Source organism: Aquarana catesbeiana, linkage group LG13, assembly GCF_042186555.1.
Source record: "Aquarana catesbeiana isolate 2022-GZ linkage group LG13, ASM4218655v1, whole genome shotgun sequence".
Lineage (NCBI taxonomy): Eukaryota > Metazoa > Chordata > Amphibia > Anura > Ranidae > Aquarana > Aquarana catesbeiana.
Window position 1 is genome coordinate 77,948,220 of NC_133336.1, and position 21,100 is coordinate 77,969,319.

At 43.7% G+C, this 21,100-nt stretch overlaps 1 protein-coding gene across 2 annotated transcripts in view; it reads left to right on the plus strand.

Annotated features, from left to right (window-relative positions):
* Positions 1-21,100, plus strand: part of LOC141117664 (prostaglandin reductase 2-like) — a 57,845-nt gene that overhangs the window by 14,347 nt on the left and 22,398 nt on the right. For both annotated transcript variants that reach the window (XM_073610629.1, XM_073610630.1), the window contains exons 3-6: positions 11,636-11,754; positions 13,117-13,308; positions 15,332-15,502; positions 15,754-15,963. In XM_073610629.1, the coding sequence (XP_073466730.1) occupies positions 11,636-11,754; positions 13,117-13,308; positions 15,332-15,502; positions 15,754-15,963 (692 nt within the window). The remainder of the gene's footprint in view (positions 1-11,635; positions 11,755-13,116; positions 13,309-15,331; positions 15,503-15,753; positions 15,964-21,100) is intronic.

Below are 21,100 nucleotides of genomic sequence, written 5' to 3' on the forward strand. Positions count from 1 at the left end.
ACCACTCTTCGGGCTCTGGCCAGCCGGTAATTAAAAACCCTCTGTTCCGGGGTGAGGGTCCTCATCGGGAATGGCCGCATCAGGTGGTCCCCCAGCGCAAATGCTTCATCAGCAACAAACACAAATGGGAGACCTTCAACATTGTCCTCTGGAGGTGGCAAGTCCAAGCTGCCATTCTGGAGACGCCCGTAGAACTCCGTCTGGGCGATCACTCCACCATCGGACATCCGGCCATTCTTCCCCACGTCCACATACAAGAAGTCGTAATTAGCCGACACCACCGCCAACATCACTATACTATTAAACCCCTTGTAATTATAATAGTACGACCCCGAGTTGGGTGGTGGGACGATGTGGACGTGTTTCCCATCAATTGCCCCTCCGCAGTTAGGAAAGTCCCACCGCTGGGCAAAGTGGGAGGCCACAGTTTGCCATTCCTGTGGCGTGGAAGGAAACTGTTGAGGAAAAAACAATAAACATTACTATTTTTTCACAGAAACCTGGCAAGCAGATTAGACACAAACATTATGGGTCAACCTCCAGATAGCATTTATTAAGGGGAATTTAACAACAACAAAGTATAAGGTACACCTATCATATTCCCCCTCCCCCCTCTAATGGGCCATTTCTAACATTATAGGGGGGGGAACTCTTGGACAGGTAACCCTCTTCACTTCATTGAGAGATGAATGCCTAAATACAGGGTATTACTTGGAACAGCCCCTCCTTAGTTACACTATTGGCAGCCCACTGGACAGGTAAGAAGTGTCATAATACAAAGATATAAATACACACTGTACACATTTGAGCACATTTGGACATTCTGCTATTACCTATCAAGATCATAATAGGATACAAGAACTTTAAACAGTACCATTGGAAAGTATACAGGCAGGCCCTTGCACTACATGCTTTGGGGAATTCATCCATAAATCTGAGCACTAAAGAGATGGGTATAGTGTGTATGGGTTTGGCAAAGTCAGCAGATAGATGATTGAGGATAGAGAATTGGGATCAGCTGACTTAGCAGTTGGGGGAGGGAGGGTTACCAAAAATTTGGGGACACCACAAAAAAAAGCCTCTGGCACTCTGCCTGAATTTAAATCAAAAATAACATTTCCAAACATTTTAGGGGGTGTTTGGGGTAAAGCACTACTATGGAGCTGATAAAATACATTGTTAAGTGACTACATGAGGTGAATATAGGCCAGGAGACACCATGCTGGGGAGGTTATTGAAGGGCAAATATGTATGAAGGACCTAAAATAATAATTACATAAAAATCCAGCATGCATGAGGACAAAGGGGACATTCACAGCATATTACAATCATGGTAATTAGGGAATGAGGAAAGAAATACAATATATTATCAAACATTCAATACAATAAAATGTGATATAAAAGGATAAAAATCTTACCTTAATATACTCCTTTTGTAGGACCTGGATGATGGCAGAACAGGTCTCTGGGATAATGATCCCCAGAGCCTGGGGGGAGATGCCTGTCGAGAACTTCAAGTCCTGCAGGCTTCTCCCTGTGGCCAAATACCGCAAGGTAGCGACCAACCTCTGCTCCGGAGTGATGGCTTGCCTCATGCAGGTATCCTGCCTGCTGATATAGGGGGTCAGCGAAGCCAACAAACGGTGAAATACGGGGTCCGTCATCCTGAGAAAGTTCCTGAAATCATCAGGATTATTCTCACGGATCTCACGGAGCAAAGGCATATGACAGAACTGGTCACGCTGAAGCAACCAGTTCTTGGTCCATGAACTCCTACCCACCCTGTTCATGGACTGGACTTGTGTCAAGGTCAGGACCCCAACACCAAGCCCCCGCACAGCACGAACTCTACGAGGAGTACGCATACGCAACATGGCTAGAAAACAGTCGGCTGCTCAGAACGAAGTAACAGAACGCACTGAAGAACAGCAAGGCCTGTGAAGAGCGACCTGAAAAACAGCAACGAGCGGACAAGATCGCACAGAAAACTCCAATACGAACTGACTGCACGCATTGAAGAGCAGATACAAACCCACAAGCACAAACTGAACGGCAGAAAACGATCTGAAAGCCACAAGTCTGAAAAAGCACGAATCGTCTCTCACCAAACTTTTACTAACACGAGATTAGAAAAGGAGTCCAAAGGGTGCCGCGCTTGGTTCTGAACTGGCCTTTTCTAGTCTCGTCGTACGTGCTTGACGTCACCGCGTTCTTGGCGATCGGAAATTCCGACAACTTTGTGCGACCGTGTGTAGGCAAAACAAGTTTGAGCCAACATCCGTCGGAAAAAATCCGAGGATTTTGTTGTCGGAATGTCCGAACAAAGTCCGACCGTGTGTACGGGGCATAACACTCGACAGCTGGTGCTGCTGAATCAGTCAAGACCAGATTAAAAAAAGGTATTTACACCAAATGTTTTATATAGGCTTTGCTGTATAAGTAGAAGGAGGGGGAGGCAGCATTTTTAAGAATAATTGTTATTAGCCTTATCCTCCACTTTAAAGAAGTCTCAATTCAGTTTCCCTCCATGGTCACCTGACAACGCCGCTAGCAAGGAGACGGCTGCTTTGACAAATGGCATTTTTTCCTTCTTGAAGCACTTACCTCACACAAGCAATGAAGAGGGAAGGGACTTGTCAGCTAAACTGGTCCAGGCAAGTGCTCGGAGATGGAGAAATGTGCTGTTTGTCAAAGCAGCTGTCTCCTAGCTAGCTGTGTTTTCAGATGCCCATGAAGGTAAGAGGGACATCCTGCACGACCTCACAGCTAGCCTTAGACAGCATTAGGAAGATGGGAAAAAGTATTACCGGTACATTCACTTTGTCCCCCTTGAGGAGCCAAGCACAATTTCATAGAACTACATTGGGAAAAATACAGTGGAACCTCGGATTATGAGCATATTCTGTTCCAGGAGCATGCTCGTAATCCAATGTACTCGCATATCAAAGCGAGTTTTCCCATTGAAGTCAATGGAAACGAAAATAATTCGTTCTGCATTGACTTCAATGGGATGCAATACCGCATGCGGCCAGAGGCGGGGGGGCGCCGGAGAGCCTCGGAAACGTCCGAAAAGGCCCGAGGGACGTTCACAAGCCTTTCCGAGGTTTGCCAAGGTCAGCCGAACTGTCCTCGGGCATTTCCGTGCATTTACGAACGGCACCGAACGGCGACTTTCAGGTCTGCTCGGCTCTGGTGCCCCCCACCTCAGGCCAAAAGCGGTACTGCACACCGCTTTTGGCCTGAATCCTGCTCGGTTTGCGAGACAACACTCGGAAACCGAGTTAGGAATTTTAGAAATACAGTGCTCGGTTTTCGAAACGCTCATTAACCGCGTTACTCGCAAACCGAGGTTCCACTGTACAACTTTCTTTTTCTTTTACTGTATCATGGCATCACATTACAGTTTGTAGATCATAAGTACTTTCCCCTCCTCTCACAAACTGCATGGCGTCTATTAGGGGTGCGCATCTTCTCTGGTCTCACGATTCGATTCGATTACGATTATCTGGTCAACGATTCGATTCGATTCCGCGATGCATCGCGATGCATCACGATGCATCACGATTACCGAGGAGCTCCCACTTCCACTTGGGCCGCCTAGGTGGCCCTTCCACCCTGCAATCTTGTGGGAGACATCACAGTTCCCAAAAGATTGTCCGGCTATGCAGGAAAGCACAGTGAGACATGCGCACAGTAGTATTGCCAGCGCTGTGGACAGGCAGGGGAGAGAAGGGAGGGTTTGGCAGTTTGACAGGTGAGTGTCTATTTATTAAAAGTCAGAAGATGCACTTTTTTTGTAGCTGCTGACTTCTAATAAACAAAAAAATGACTGGAACTCTGCTTTGAATTAAAAATAACCTCACTCCCTTAAAAAGTGCACTAATTCGGTGCACTACAAGGTACAGAGATTCACACACACACGGCTGCTTGGAGGTCAGAAGGGATAGAATCCACAGATGACAAACAGCCCTGTGAAGTTCCCTGTACTGTCTCTGTGCTGACCAGCGGCAGCTGGTGCTCAAAATTTTTTGGGGGGGCGCAAACTGAAAAATACTGAACCTCCCCCATCAAATGCAGCCTCGCTGTGCCCATCAAATGCAGCCACTGTGCCCATCAAATGCAGCCACTTGTGCTCGTCAAACGCAGCCACTTGTGCCCGTCAAACGCAGCCACTTGTGCCCGTCAAACGCAGCCACCTGTGCCCAAACGCAGCCACCTGTGCCCGTGAAACGCAGCCACCTGTGCCCGTCAAACGCAGCCACTTGTGTCCGTCAAATGCAGCCACTTGTGCCCGTAAAACGCAGCCACCTGTGCCCATCAAATGCAGCCACCTGTGCCCATCAAATGCAGCCACCTGTGTCCATCAAACGCAGCCACCTGTGTCCATCAAACGCAGCCACCTGTGCCCAAATGCAGCCACTTGTGCCCATCAAACGCAGCCACTTGTGCCCAAACGCAGCCACCTGTGCCCGTCAAACGCAGCCACTGTGCCCGTCAAACGCAGCCACTGTGCCCGTCAAACGCAGCCACTGTGCCCCTCAAACGCAGCCACCTGTGCCCAAATGCAGCCACCTGTGCCCATTAAATGCAGCCATCACTAACCCCCCCACAATTACTTTCTTTTAATAAATGTTGTATTAATATGGATGCTGTGCCCCCGCTGTATGTGCTTTTTAAAAAACTATGTCACTTCATACCGAATTTCGCCCTAGTACGATCCCGCTCATGTGACTCCCGTCTCGTCTCGTCCCGCCGCTCTCCTCTCCGCTCTCCTCTCATGTGTCTCCTGAGTCCTGATGTCAGCGGGGAATTCTCAGTCCCGCCCGCTGAATATAGTTATCGTATCAGAAGAGAGGCGGGCGGGACTGAATTCCCCGCTGGCGTCAGGACTCAGGAGACGGAAGAGGAGAGTGGAGAGGGGCGGGACGGCCCGGGAGTCACATGAGCGGAATCGTATTGTACTACGGCGAAATTCAGTATGAAGTGACATCGTTTTTTAAGAAGCACATACAGCGGGGGCACAGCATCCATTGTAACACAACATTAATTAAAATAAAGTCATTTTAAAAATACGCTCAGAACGCTTTTCTGGGAGGGGCGGGGCTAGTAGTAATGACGTCACCGAACATCGATTTTCCAGTCCTTATGCATCGATCCCGCATCGGGGACACCTGATTTGCAATGCATCGATGCAACGATTAATTTCAGCACCCCTAGCGTCTATACAATACTATGAAAAATGTAATTCTCAGTATCTTCTTACATTTTAATTGCGTTAGAGGTTCTTGTTAAGTCATGATCACTCAAGTCTCGCAATTTGATATGTATGTATGTATAGTCAAAAATTTTTTTAAAGAAAGTTTACCGAGTGTTTAAATGTGAATACACACACAAGAAAAGAGACAAACAGGGTACATGAAGAGAAAAAGACAGATCTGATCCTTAAGGGCCCTTTCACACTGGGGCGGGGGCGGCATCGGCGGTAAAACGCCGCTATTATTAGCGGCGTTTTACTGTCGGTATTCGCCCGCTAGCGGGGCAGTTTTACCCCCGCTAGCAGCCGAGAAAGGGTTAAAAACCACCGCAAAGCGCCGTCCCATTGATTTCACTGGGCAGGAGCGGTGAAGGAGCGGTATACACTCCTTCACTGCTCCGAAGATGCTGCTGGCAGGACTTTTTCCCGTCCTGCCAGCGCACCGCTCCAGTGTGAAAGCCCTTGGGGCTTTCACACTGGATACAAAGCAGCGGCACTTTCAGGTCGGTTTGCAGGCGCTATTATTAGCGCAATAGCGCCTGCAAACCGCCCCAGTGTGAAAGGGCTCTAAAGGGGTTGCAACAGAATTCCCTTGCAGGCTAATACAGAGTAAGGTACCAGTTATGATTATTAAGTGACACAAAGTCAGTTGTGCATAGACAGTTGGGTCTTGTGATCAAATTTCTTGGTGGGGGGGAAGCCAACTGCCTCTGTCACCATAGGTGAGTAAGGAATGAAAGAGTACACAGAAAAGTGTAATTACAATAAGTATGCAAGTAATGCGTAGTCCTACTTTCTGAACAAAGGGTTTTAGAGGGGCAAGACTGTGGCCGGTGGGATAAGAAAACAGCGTGATATCGTAGAGAGCAAATAGTGTCCCATCATTGGTTTTAGTGGATAGACTAGTGCCCTATTGTTGGTATTAGTGGAAAGAATGGTGCCCCGTTGTTGGTATTCAAGGTAGGAATGGTGTCCCTTCATTTGTGGCTATGGGAGGAATGGTGCCCCATCATTAGTGTCTGTAGGAGGAATGGTGCCCCATTATTGGTATCTGTGGGAGGAATGGTGCTCCATCATTGGTGTCTGTGGGAGGAATGGTGCCCCATCATTGGTATCTGTGGATGGCATGGTGCCCCAAGGGCCAGATTAAAGGAAACAAATGGCCACATCCGGCCCATAGGCCACAGAATACAGACCACTGGGATAGACTGAAGACATGGAGAATAAACAAAAAACACAGAACCTCTGCGCTTAGGACAGAAAGAGGGGGACAAGATAGGGAAACAAGAGGGAGGAGGAAAAAGACCAAGGGGGTGGGGAGGGGGGAGGGGAAGGGGGTTAGTAATAGAAGGTGTAAGGGGTAAAGAACCCCAAAGAGAGAAAAAAGGGGGAAGAGGAAAAAGAAAAAAGAAAGAAAGGTATGCTGCCACCTTTAGTTAAGCCCTCAAAGAGGACTAACATATATATGAAGTTTTAAATAGAGGTATGGCGCTTCCTTATAAAGTATGTACTTGATAATAATGTGACCGATATGAACTACACCATACACAAACAGTGATAAATAATCATATAAGTGCCCCCATAACTGGTAAAATATATGTGATACGAAACGTGAAGAAGACCCTAATTAGGTACCATATACCTATATGCCCAGGTAATTTCCAAAAAGTACCACTAAGTGTGGCTGCTGATACACTATGCAGCTAATATGATGATTCCAACATATATATATGCAAAAAATATAAAAATTAATATAATATAACAGTGCAATCAAATCCAAAAAATTGTTATGTACCCAATGTGTAATAGCTTATATGGATAGAAAAAATGTTCTGTCACAAGTAATGCATCCCAAACTGCAAATAGCAGAAAATTATATGTATATAAATATGCAAAAAAGTTGTATACCAGTGCAATCAAATCCAAAAAATATGTATCCAAACGATCTACACAATGTGTCTCAACATAATTGAATAAAGAAAAAATAATAAAAAATAAAAAACACAAAAAACTGTCACACGTGATACGTCCCAGATTGCAATTAGCAGATAAAAAAAAAAAAAAAAAAAAAAAAAAAGTTCCAAGAGCTTGGTGACTGTGGTGCCCTTATAGATGAAAAATCCGTGACTTCTGTGCTCCCCCTTTTGGCTCCCCACTCACCGACTCCCACTACCCCTGCAGGGGTAACAGACACTTCAGGATCCCAATCCCGTCCTTTTGGCCGATATCCCGTGGTCACTGAGATAGGATGTCCTCTCTCCCAGGTGTTTCCAAATAGCCTCTTTGTACCACCTCCTTATACCACGTCCAAGACAGGGCTCCCCAAAGAAATCAAGATATAAGTGGGAGTCATGCTCGTCATAAGTATGTAGTCCTGGCAGTTCTACTGTGTCCCACAGGTTCCTCGCAAGATCTGGGTAGCTGGGAAAGGTTCTGGTGTGATCTTGTGCTGAATAGCTGTACATTCAGGAAAACCAGGAAGTATGGAGCTGATTACTTGGACGTGGTATAAGGAGGTGGTACAAAGAGGCTATTTGGAAACGGGGGAGCACAGAAGTCACGGATTTTTCATCTATAAGGGCACCACAGTCACCAAGCTCTTGGAACTTTTTTTTTTTTTTTTTTTTTTATCTGCTAATTGCAATCTGGGACGTATCACGTGTGACAGTTTTTTGTGTTTTTTATTATTTTTTCTTTATTCAATTATGTTGAGACACATTGTGTAGATCGTTTGGATACATATTTTTTGGATTTGATTGCACTGGTATACAACTTTTTTGCATATTTATATACATATAATTTTCTGCTATTTGCAGTTTGGGATGCATTACTTGTGACAGAACATTTTTTCTATCCATATAAGCTATTACACATTGGATACATAACAATTTTTTGGATTTGATTGCACTGTTATATTATATTAATTTTTATATTTTTTGCATATATATATGTTGGAATCATCATATTAGCTGCATAGTGTATCAGCAGCCACACTTAGTGGTACTTTTTGGAAATTACCTGGGCATATAGGTATATGGTACCTAATTAGGGTCTTCTTCACGTTTCGTATCACATATATTTTACCAGTTATGGGGGCACTTATATGATTATTTATCACTGTTTGTGTATGGTATAGTTCATATCGGTCACATTATTATCAAGTACATACTTTATAAGGAAGCGCCATACCTCTATTTAAAACTTCATGGAGAATAAACAATTTCTCCAGCACTCAAAAAGGACAGTCACTAGACTGGGATATAATGTAGGGTCTAAATTTTCTCTGGGACAATGCTTCAGCGGTGCAGCCCTCCTCAGACAGGGGAATCCAACTATACAATGTAAAAGAACACACACATGCCTAGTGCATTACCCAAGGTTTATTAAAAGAAATTAAATAGCCAAATGAATACTCACAAAAGACAGAAGTACGTCTGTCTTTTGTGAGTATTAATTTGTCTATTTGGTTTCTTTTAATCACTTGCCAACCAGCCACAGTACATATACTGCTGCAGGTCGGCTCTGTTGCGCAAAACGACATACCTGTACATCACTTGATGCAATACATACTGTGGGTGTGCGAGTCCGGCATGCTCAATTTCTGCCAGCCAGCGGCGATCTTGGTACAGGGAGGCAGAATGGGGATCTGCCTATGTAAACAAGGCAGATCTCCGTTCTGACCAGGGACAGCATGGAGATCTGCTGTTCCTAGTGATCAGGAACAGCGATCTCTGTATTGTCCCAGTGAGCCCATCCCCCACACAGTTAGAACACACCCAGGGAACACAGTTAACGCCTTGATTGCCCCTAGTGTTAACCCCTGCCATTTATACATTGATCAGTGCATTTTTTTTAGCACCAATCACTGTAATAATGTCACTAATCCCCCAAAAGTGACGCTTGGGGTCAGATTTGTCCGCCTCAATGTCGCAGTCCTGCTAAAAATCGCAGATTGCCGCCATTACCAGTAAAAACATTAAAAAAAAAGTCCATAAATCTATCCCCTATTTTGTAGACACTATAACTTTTGCGCAAACCAATCAATATATATATATATATTTTACCAAAATTATATAGAAGAATACAGATTGGACTAAACTGATAAATGAATTAGTTTTTATATATATTTTCTTTTGGATATGTATTATAGCAGAAAGTAAAACATATTGTTTTTTTTTTTCAAAATTGTCGGTCTTTTTTTGTTTATAGCGCAAAAAATAAAAACCGCAGAGGTAATCAAATACCACCAAAAGAAAGCTATATTTGTGGGAAAAAAGGACATCAATTTTGTTTGGATATAATGTTGCAATTGTCAGTTAAAGCGACGCAGTGTCCTGTCGCAAAAAATGGCCTGGTCATTAAGGGGGTAAATCCTTCTGGGGCTGAAGTTAACTTGAGTTTAGGAGCTTTTGGCATTTTTTCCCCAAAGCTCTTAAACTTAACTCCACAAAAAGTCTTTGTGTCCATGTAAACATAGGCTTTTTGCAGAGTTTAGGAGCTGCTGCGTTTAGGTGATGTTAAAGTAGAACTATAGGCAATTTTTTTTTCAGTTTGGATAGAGCTAGGGAGGGTACTAACCTGTCAGATTTTGAAGTTTTCCCTATAGTTCCTGTGCCATAGCCAAACAGGAAATGAGAAGGAATTACTGCAATTAAAGGTCACCAGAATTAGTGTCCCCATTGGAACATTTCCCCTCTATTACTTTTCTGGGGACAACCCAAAATCTTGGGATTTACTTTTACTTTCAATGATAATGGTAAACAGCATAATTAGAGAGGTTGAATCTCACTAACGGGAGCACAGGCAGCAATAAAATCTCTCCTTAAAAAAAATAATAATAACATAACAATAAATAAGCACCCTAACAGAAAATAAAGAAATAAATTATTATTATTATTGGAAAAACAATGGAAAAGTACAATGCCTTAGTTTTCTCCTTTCACTTTCTTTTCACCAAAATTTTTTTTTCTTTAGCGCTGCATCTTTTTGTATTATAAATTATTATTATTATTATTATTATTAATAGTAAATTAATAGAAATTGCGCAAATCTTTTTTGAGCTACAAAAAAGCTCCAGAACGTTTATGAGCTTTGGGCATTTGGCTTCACGTGAGTTGGAGTGGAGATGAGTTGATTTTTTCTCCTCCAGCGTTTTGGAGCTTTGAGCGTCAAGCTAAAAAACACTGGTGCCTTATACTTTAAACCTCCCTCTTCTGAATGCGGAAAAATCACGTTTAGGATAGGAATGTGTTGACGCCAGTCACAGGAAAACGCAGATCATTGCAAAACCATGGTAAACACGCGGTTTCCCTTTTTGCCGCATTTTGCATTTTCCCTTGGCCGCAATCAGGGTAGGCTAGTCTACGTGTAGCCTAAAATAGTTCCAGTATAGTCCTCTCCTCATTGTTGGGCTCACAAGGATGTATCAACAGACAAGGTAACTGAAGTTACATGGTATTTCAGTTTGTAGTTCATAGTAACAGCTATCAGTGTTTTTGAAATCCACAGAAAATATGATTGGAAACCTGTACTTAGGGAAATATAAGAGCTGCCACTGGTGACCTCTCTCTGGAAATGCTAATTGCCTGGCTGATACCTGGCAACTGAATTTTCTTTCTAAGACACTAACCTAAAACAAGCATTCAGATCAGAAATGTCAGAGTGAAGTCAGGGTTCTAACCCACCAGTGGGTCATCATGACAGCTAGTGGACTAAAAGTCTACAATGGTGGTCTCCATACTTCCTCTGTACTGGTTTCCTTTAAAGGACATCTAAAGCCACTACAATAATCAACAGGACCTATAGTGAGCTCCCCAGTGGCAACACAAGAAACTAATAAAAACCTAAGCCTTCACCACTTTATCAAAAAAACAAAAATGCTTGGGATTTAGATACATATTTATGTAAATCACTCTGATGTATCCTCTTATGCGGCTTCTCACACATTTTTTTCTATATAGTAGCCAAATATAGGATTTTTTTTGGTAAACCTGTCATGACAGAAATATAGAGGCTGGCTGACCTTCTAAAAATGCTAGTTGCCTGGCTGTCGTGCTGACCATCTGATTTCAGTGTGCTCCGGAAAACTAACCTGAAGCAAGTTTGCAGGTGAGCAAAATCGAAACAATTACAATGTTATTTTCTGCAAACTTGTTCCAATTCAGTGACTCAAAGTTGTGAAGCTGGTGGATCAGGATGACAACCAAGCAGCAAGCATATGCTCGCTTGTATAATGGGATGGTACAGCTGTTCTTTAAACTCATCCTATCATAAGAGAAACCTGGAGGCTTCCATTACTAAGAGGCTAGTGATGTAAGCCTCCAGGTTTCTATTATGACTCGTGTATGTGAAATTTTGCAGTAACTTTATTCTCTTATCCAGGAATTGATAAGGAGCCGGTGCCTGAAAACTTTCGCCTAGAGGAAGCTGATTTTCAAGAAGACCTCTCAGATGGGCAAGTCTTGGCCAAAACCTTGTATCTCTCTGTAGATCCTTACCTGGTAAGCAGGTTACACTTTTTTTTTCTGTAGGGCACGAGATATCACATTCAGAGTGATACATTTATTACATTTATTTTACAGTATGACTAAGCCCAGAACAAAAATGCAGTACATTACAGGTTACAAATCCTTAGATGTGGTGGCTCCATTAGTTTTATTTTTTCAGGCAAAGAACAATTTTAGTAAGTACAGAAAATACCTGTTGATCTTAGGCCAGCCATAGACAGTTTGAATCTTGCCGGTTCAGCAGGGACCAGCCGAGATTCTAACCATGTATCTGCAGGCTGAAAGTACTCAAGTTGATCGATAGAGCAACTTGGGTACAACCAGCCTGCCGGATTTTACATGTGATTATCGCTAGTTGCTGTTATAGCCGCTAACAATATTTACTGTCTTCTGCCGATGGAGGCAGCTTCTCCCACCCCCTGCCAGGAGAACACAATTGTTTGGTGGGAGGGATTCCCCTGTTAACACTGTCAGTGTTGATGGGGGAATCGAATAGGCAATCTGTGGTTGCAGAAAAGAAATGCGCTCCATCTATGGCTGGTTTTACTAGTAAATGCAGTGCTCTTGTCACTCCCCATGAGATAAACTGGAGCCAAAAACAATGTTATCCTATTACTGTTTATAGTCCAACCTGGATGACAACCATGGCTCCTTTCATAGATAAAGATACATGATTACTGGGTAGAAAGGAAACAAGCCTGAAAAAAAATTAACACAGGCACCTCATCTAAGGCCTGGCAAGCTGCAAAATATTATAATTTTCGGGGTGTAAAATATGCAGTTACTTTTTAATTTACTGTATACACACTGAGACCAACTACTGTAGAATTCTATCAAATCTGAGAGCCAGACTCCTTCCATTGACTTCCTGTAGAGTTCACAAGCCAATATAAAAAAACTGAATGTTCTTTTATTGAGTTTATGTAGAGATCATAAGCCCATCTATCAAACCTAGGAGCCAATTTTCTGCTATTGACTTTATGTACACTCCATGAGCCAATCTGCCATATTTAAGAGTTAGTGTTTATCCACTGACTTCTTAGAGACTGCAGGGGCCAGTTTGTCAAGTCTAAGGGCCATTCTCTTTTTGGCAACCATAAAAAAGACTTAGGAACACATACAGGTCTTAACACAGCTTCAAAATGTCAGCCTATGTCACTGCTAAGCCAGAGTACGATGACGTAAAGAAGCTGTCCTGGACAGAGCAGACCACTCAACGGTAACAGTAAAATTGATAAAAAAAAAACAAGTTAACAAAAATGTCTATGTATCTAATATAGACCTCTAGAGGGATAACATCTGCGCCTGAGGCTTTACCAGTTGCCAATGTAGATACCACCTTTGGTTTTTTTTTAGCGCTATTGCATGAATGAAGAATCAGCTGGAAGCTACCTTCTGATATGGAAGATCTCTGAAGTCCTTTTCAGTAATGGCATTGGAGTGGTTGAGAAAAGCAAGAGCAACCAGCTGAAAGTTGGGGATATCGTTTCAGATTTTAACTGGCCCTGGCAGACAAAATGCATCTTGGATGGCAGCTCACTGAAAAAAGTAAGTCATGTTCAACCCAGTCCACCTGAAAGTATTAATCACTCTTTATATGTAGCACCCTGATGTTTAGGCAGGGTTGCTAGTAAATTTATTTGCCGAGTGATAGTTGCCTTGGCCAATTGATAGGAGGTCAATTGATTTCACCCTAATTCTGGAATTGCTGCACTTCTCTCTTCTGTCACTAGATGGCCGGGTATCTGGTGGCATTAGATAAAACAAGGGCATTGCAAGGACAGATTAGGAATGAATGGGGTGTCTCAGCCAATGGGCAGGGATTTTATTGGGCCCTTGGCCTGCTGAGAGTACCTATTTATTTGGGTGAGGTCAGGTGATCTGGGTTCTGTGCCACCTGGACAGCTGTCTGGGTGGACGTGTGTTGTACTGCCCTGGGCTGCTAGGCCAGAGCCTGAGGCCTATCCCAGGGACATCTGAGGGCCTATCCAGAAGCAAGAGAGAAGTGCAGGGTTGGGACTGCGGCTTGCAGTCCAACCAAAAGTGACATTTCTGCCGGCCAGAGAACCTGACGTGGTCAGGGGTAAAGGGGAAGCTGTCACCACTAAGGGACCATCCACCTTGTTACCAGGGACCACAGTGAGTAGCCAAAGCAAGCACCAGAGCAGTATTCTCACCAACCGGGGACAGTGAACAATTAGGAAACTTCGGCAGGTTTCAAGCCAGGGACCCAGCCAGCGGAGGCGATGCTTGCAGAGCAGTCTTGTGTGCCAAGCCAGGGACCGAGAATGCCAGTGGGGTGACGCTTGAGGAGAATATGTGAGTGCCAAGCTAGGGATCCAGCAGGGACGCGGGGGTGACGCTTGAGGAAGATACTGTGTGCGAAGGTTGGAAGAGCTCAGGGTAATCAGTGGCAGTGGATGAACAAGTCTAGTGAGAGAGACTGGGAGCTCAGTGGAGTGAAGATCTACAAGAGGAGATTATAGAAGAAGTAAAGGAGTTTGTTAAAACTTGTGTTAGAAAATGTTATAAGACTGTTGCCATAGGAAACAACGATCATACTCATGCAGATGTGGTGTCTTGCTGATTCCTTTCCCTGCATGGCTGTCTATAGAAGTCTCAAAGTCTGCCAAATTAACATTGCAACTACTAAAGGGTGTCCTGGCCCTAACCCTCTCTCCCCCAGTTCTGTTCAAGAGAAAATAAATTTCTTTTGCATTCAAGAAGTGTCTGGCGCCCATGAATCTACCTTGCATTACACCCACCATGCCTCGTAACCAAATCTACAGAGAAGGATGTCAGCTGTCCCTAACTCTGGAGGTCACCATTAGGCCCCAGGGGCCCCGGGACCTTGCTACATATACTGTATAAAATCTCTGTATTTTTAAGGTTATCCAGTATCCTTAGTTATTCACAAATTGAAGTTCAACTCAAGACAGCTTTACAGCTGTTTACAGCTTTGGAGAGAGTTAAAAATTACTACAACTGCTTTTTTGCTTGCTGCTTGGGGAGGTTGTCCTGGTGAAGAAAGGAAGGGAGGAAAATATAACCCCCCAACAGCAACACAAAATTAAAAGACACTGTACAAGAATGACCCCATAATACTAAAATAAAAAAACAGCTTTTGCTGCAATAGTTACCTTCAAAATAGAACTTTGTCTTTCAGTTATTTCTTTCCACTACTAGATGGCCCAAGTCTTCTAGGATAGTTTGGTGACCAATGTTATTCAATCCAGTGTTGGCTATAATGGACCTACCCCCTGGGGGTGGGGGGTGCATTTTCATGCAACCTGAGGTCAGAGTGTTACTGCATTGAAAGGCGGTCACATGTCATTCCATGTCATTCCATCAGCCCCATCCAACCGCAGCCTGCCATAGACTTTGACATTATACCTGCAGCAGCTGGAAGGTGCACCTTTCCCTCCCAGATACACCAAAATGTCAAGAAGGATGCACTGCTCTTAGGCAGCCCCATGTGCAAAAAACACATCCCACAGCTTTAAAGATAGCTCTCGTAAATGTACTATAAATTACTGAATGACTGTAACTGTTATTCTTTTTTTAAACACAGCTGGACCCCAGTCTTGTGGATGGACACGTGTCTCATTACCTGGGTCTTCTTGGAAGTACTGGCTTAACAGCTCTAATTGGTATAAGGGAACAAGGACATGTGACTCCTGGAGCTAATCAGACGATGGTGGTTAGCGGTGCTGCTGGTGGTGTTGGTTCATTGGCTGGGCAGGTAAAGTGGTATGTTACTGTGAAGGAAAATAAAGTGTTGTCACCTATCTGTCTTGTCCTCAGTAGTGCATTTTGTGGGGTCTTAGGGCAATTGCAAAACTGACAATTGGATGGAAATTGCATCTGATCATCTAATGGTTTTGTACAAGTGTTTTCTTTTTCATATATATTGTATGTATTGTATATCACAAATAGAAGATCCATGACTCGTATTATTTTTTTTCTCATTTCATTCTCTCAAATCCTCTCTAGATTGGTCACCTTCTCGGCTGCTCCCGTGTTATAGGGATCTGTGGAACAAACGAAAAGTGTGCATTTTTGACCTCTGAGTTGGGTTTTGATGAGGCTTTGAACTACAAGATGCCAGGACTTACATACAAGCTAAAGGCCTGCTGTCCAAATGGTGTGGATATCTACTTCGACAATGTTGGTGGAGATATCAGTGACATTGTTATCAGTCAGGTACCTAGACATATGCATGTTTTATTTACTAATAAATAAACTAATTTGCTAATATGGGCCAAAAAGATTGACTTATGCCGCGTACACACAATTGGAATTTCCGTCAGAAAAAAATTGGATGGTGTTTCCGACGGAATTCCGCTCAAGCTTGGCTTGCATACACACGGTCACACAAAAGTTCTCTGAACTTTTGACCATCACGAACGCGGTGATGTACAACACTATGACGAGCCGAGAAAATGAAGTTCAATGCTTCCGAGCATGAGTCAAATTGTTTCCAAGCATGCGTGATTTTTTGCGCGTCTGAATTTCATACAGACGAATGCATTTTCGGATAGGAACTTCCTGACCGAAAAATAGAGAACATGCTCTCAATCTTTTGCTGGCTGTAATTCTGCAAGCAAAAGACCGATGGAGCATACACACGGTCGCATTTTCCGACAAAAAAGCTCTTATCTGAGTTTTGCTGGCGGCATTTCCGATCGTATGTACGCGGCATTACAGCTTGCACAGGGCTGACTCCTTTCTTGCCCCCATGTGACAACACTCAGAAGTGGGACAGAACCATGTGCTTTGCCCATCAGTATCAAAATTACACTGAATTCATAAAAACATGTATATTTTATTACAAAAATGTCCTTTATATAAAACAATGAACAATGGCTGTAATAGCAAAGTCCAATAGTCCATACTGATGACTAAGACAAGCTATTAAAAGAAGGCAGCCATCCTCAGAGTGTGTCCAGAACCTCTGTAAAACATGTGGAAGAGCAGAGAAAGGAGCTACCCACAAGACGCACATCTCCACCAGCTACTGGACTGGTTGTGGAATCTGCAGAGCAGCAATAGAACCACCAGGACGGACCAGATCTTGATGGGCATGAATCTTCTTTAGATCTTGTAAGTGTTTTTACCTTGTGCATTAAATGCTGAACTTTGAATACTACACTTAGTTAGCGCCTCCCTTTCTCATCTTTTATACGAGTAGCAAATGACAATTGTCATCTATCCAAAAAGTCAACGCGTTTTGCATCCACAGAGGTAGCAGCATGTGTTGTATCATGCATGAACACATGAAGGGGAGAGTGTGGTGGTGTATTTGAATAGGTTCCTTTTTCCTGACTTAAAGCACTTATCCAGAATGTGAGGATTGATGATCGATGCGCTTATTAAAGCGGAGCTCCAGCCTCCCCACAAAAAAATTAAAAGTCAGCGGCTATAAATACTGTAGCTGCTGACTTTTAATATTAGGACACTTACTTGTCCAGGGATCCGATGATGTCGGCACCCCAGCCGATGTTTCAATCGGCTCTCAGTTGCTGCCACCACCATTCCTTCTAAGGGAAACCGGCAGTGAAGCCTTGCGGCTTCACAGCCAGTTCCCTACTGTGCATGCGCGAAGCATGCTGTGCTTTGTGAATGGCCCGGTGGCGGGGGAAGGAACTTCCGAGGGACCTCGCGGCAGCGAGGTATCCTGGAAGTGGGGATGTGTTCCTGTCAAAAACAGGTGCCAAATGTGATAGTGAAGGGGGGGGAAGCAAAAAAGCGGAGCTTCCCCTTTTGGGTGGAGCTCCTCCTTAAAAACCGTTTACATCTGCTGGTTGATGGTTTGATTCTATGTATTTTCAAAACCATTCCTCAATATGGATATAGGATGTATAATGTTGTAGAGATAAATGCACCACACCCTGTGATTGGGAATTTTCCATATGCTGAATAAAAGTTCTCCCCATTTGCATTATACAACACATGCTGCTACCTCTGTGGACTCTTGTGACTGAGTGTTGGATATCCTGGAGGGTGCTCTCTGTTTGCTGTCCTTATCTGCCACCCGACAGCCTTATGCCCTGTATACACGGTCGGATTTTCCGACGGAGAAAGTGCGATCGAATTGTGTTGTCGGAAATTCCGATCGTGTGTGGGCTCCATCGGACTTTTTCCATCGGAATTTCCGACGCACAAAGTTTGAGAGCAGGCTATCAAATTTTCCGACAACAAAATCCGATCCTTTAAATTCTGATCGTGTGTAGACAAATCCGATGCACAAAGTGCCACGCATGCTCAGAATAAATTAAGAGACGAAAGCTATTGGCTATTGCCCCATTTATAGACTCGACGTACGTGTTTTACGTCACCGCGTTCAGAACGATCAGATTTTCCGACAACTTTGTGCAACCGTGTGTATGCAAGACAAGTTTGAGCCAACATCCGTCGGAAAAAATCCGATGAATTTTGTTGTCGGAATGTCCTTCAATGTCCGATCGTGTGTACAGGGCATTAGGGTCTGTGACCATCTCCCCAGCTATACTGTATATTATTGTTAGGTATTGAAATGATATGTAACAAGGCATCTGTCATTTAAAAATGTGAAGTCCTGAATAAACGGCAACAACCGCAAAACGCATTGACTTTTTGGATAGGTGACAATGGGTATTTGCTACTTCTATACCTAAAAAAATATCTATAGATGGTGATATCAATTGAGATCTGTGATTTATATGACTTTTTATGTTTTAGATGATTTTTTGTAATTTTGATACTAATGGGCCATCCTTGAACAACCTTTACTTTCCTTTTTTTCTTGATGCTACAGACTAGACTGGGTTGATGACCTATCAGTATAGGGCCAGGTTAGCCCTCTCTACCATATAATTCTCCCATACTTCTATGTGTAAATCGTATAATGAACAAGTATTTTACTTGGCCAGTAGTTGCATTGGAAGAATGGGAGTGGGGGGGCTGCAAAAAAGGAGCCCCCTCTTCACAGGGGCCCTTGTGTGTCGGCAAGAGGTGGGCAATTAGGTGAACCTGTTACAATGTAATAAACATTGCTTATATTTATAAATTGTATTTATAGGTATCCTGTGTTGCCAACGACGATAATTAAATATGGAAGCTGAACTTGCCGCACAAAAAAACACAACATATTTGGTGTTTTAGATTGTTTTACTTAGAGAAGTTAAGCCCCCCCCCAATAAAAAATAAAAGTCAGCAGCTACAGATACTGTAGCTGCTGACTTTTAGTATTAGGGTACTTACCCGCCAGGCATCCAGCAGTGTCCTCACCCGGGCCGATTCATGAACCAGCTCTCGGGTGCTACCGCCGCCATCTTGGCTTGCGGCTTCACTGCCAGTTTCCTACTGCACATGCACGAATCGCGCTGCGCTTTCTCAATCGGCCGGCTGTTGTAATTTACTATTGTGTGCTGTGATTGTCCCACAGCTATCACATGGCACAGGATGCTGTGATTGACCATGTGATAGCTGTGGGCCAATTACAGCATTACTTTAGGGATCATAGCTGTTATGAATGAAATTTATTCATAACAGCTTTGTTGACATTGTGATTTTGTGATCGCTTAGCAATCATATAATCCCCTGGCCACTCAAAGTAGCCAGGTACCAGGAGCTGCAATCTGCAGTGTCTGGTGGACACAGCAGTTGCAGGAGTGGCACACAGCATGCTTCTAACCCAGAACAGGTTTGATGATGTACATGTATGTAATCCAGCCTGCTTGTGCTGCCCTGCGGCAGTAAATGTACTGCGGCTGGGTGACAACCAGTTAAAGTGGAACTTCAGTCATTTTTTCATCTTTCCATCTATTAAATCCTCTGCCCTTGTTGTTTTAACTTTGGATAGTAAAACATTTTTTTTTGTGCCAGTAAATACCTTATACAGCCCACTTCCTGTTTCTTGTCTGGTAAAAAGCCTAGACTTATGAAATCATGCTCAGCGTGTCTCTCACTCTTGTGAGAGTTTGCCAGGAAGGGAGAGGGGTGAGTCATAAGAGGGCCAATGAGAGCTGCAGAGCTGGAGGTGTGTCTCTGTGTGTCTGTGTAAATCCAGGAAAGGAACAGGCAGCATTGTTGATAGCACTGTGAAGGAGGGAGTATCGCACTGCTGGAGACCTGGTCTGTTGTGCTGTGTGTGACATCAATAGTCTGATCCTTCAACGTGCTGCCAGCACAGGGTAGTAGTGATGCAGCATTAGTAATAAATACCAACACTTCAGTTGATCTTTACATTCTAAAATGAATGTAGGTGGCACAGTGGTGTACTGGCTAGCACACTCGCCTAGCAGTAAAAAGGGTTGCTGGTTCGAATCCCAACACTACCTGCCTGGAGTTTGCATGTTCTGCCTGTGCCTGCGTGGGTTTCCTCCGGGTACTCCGGTTTCCTCCCACACTCCAAAGACATGCTGGTAGGTTAATTGGCTTCTGTCTAAATTGGCCCTAGTATATGAATGTGCGTTGGGGACCTTAGATTGTAAGCTCCTTGAGGGTAGGGACTGATGTGAATGTACAATGTATATGTAAAGCGCTGCGTAAATTGACGGCGCTATATAAGTACCTTAAAAAATAATAATGTAAAAAAAACATTATAGATTTACAACACAACTGAGTACTATGGTTCCCATTTAAACGCACTTGCTGTATTGGTTCTTGAAGACCCTGCCATGTTCAGTAATAATGTAGATTTCCTGTTTTTCTTTCCATAAAACAGTTTTCTGAACACTGTGGTTAACCTCTTCGGGCCCGCGCTATAGCCGAAAGACGGCTGCAGCGTGGACGCTAATTGCTGGGAGGCCGTCCCTGGACGTCCTCCTGTTTACTTCCGCGTTGCGCGCTCCCGCACACATATCAGTGCCATCTGTCATCAGTGCCACGTATTAGTGCCATCTGTAATCAGTGCCACGTATTAGTGCCATCTGTAATCAGTACCACGTGTTAGTGGCATCTGTCATCAGTGTCACGTATTAGTGCCATCTGTCATCAGTGCCACGTGTCATCAGTGCCACATGTTAGTGCCATCTGTCATCAGTGCCATCTGTCATCAGTGCCACGTGTCATCTGTGCCACAAATTAGTGCCATCTGTCATCAGTGTCACGTGTCATCAGTGCCACGTATTAGTGCCATCTGTTTTCAGTGCCACGTATTAGTGCCATCTGTCATCAGTGCCACATCAGTGTCAGTGCCACGTATCAGTGCCATCTGTCATCAGTGCCACATCAGTGCCACATATCAGTGCCATTTGTCATCAGTGCCACATCAGTGTCACATGTCATTGTCCTGGTGCTCTAGGGCCTTCAAAAGTGTAATAGGTAGTCAACAAGTTAGATGTGTAATTTATGCTCC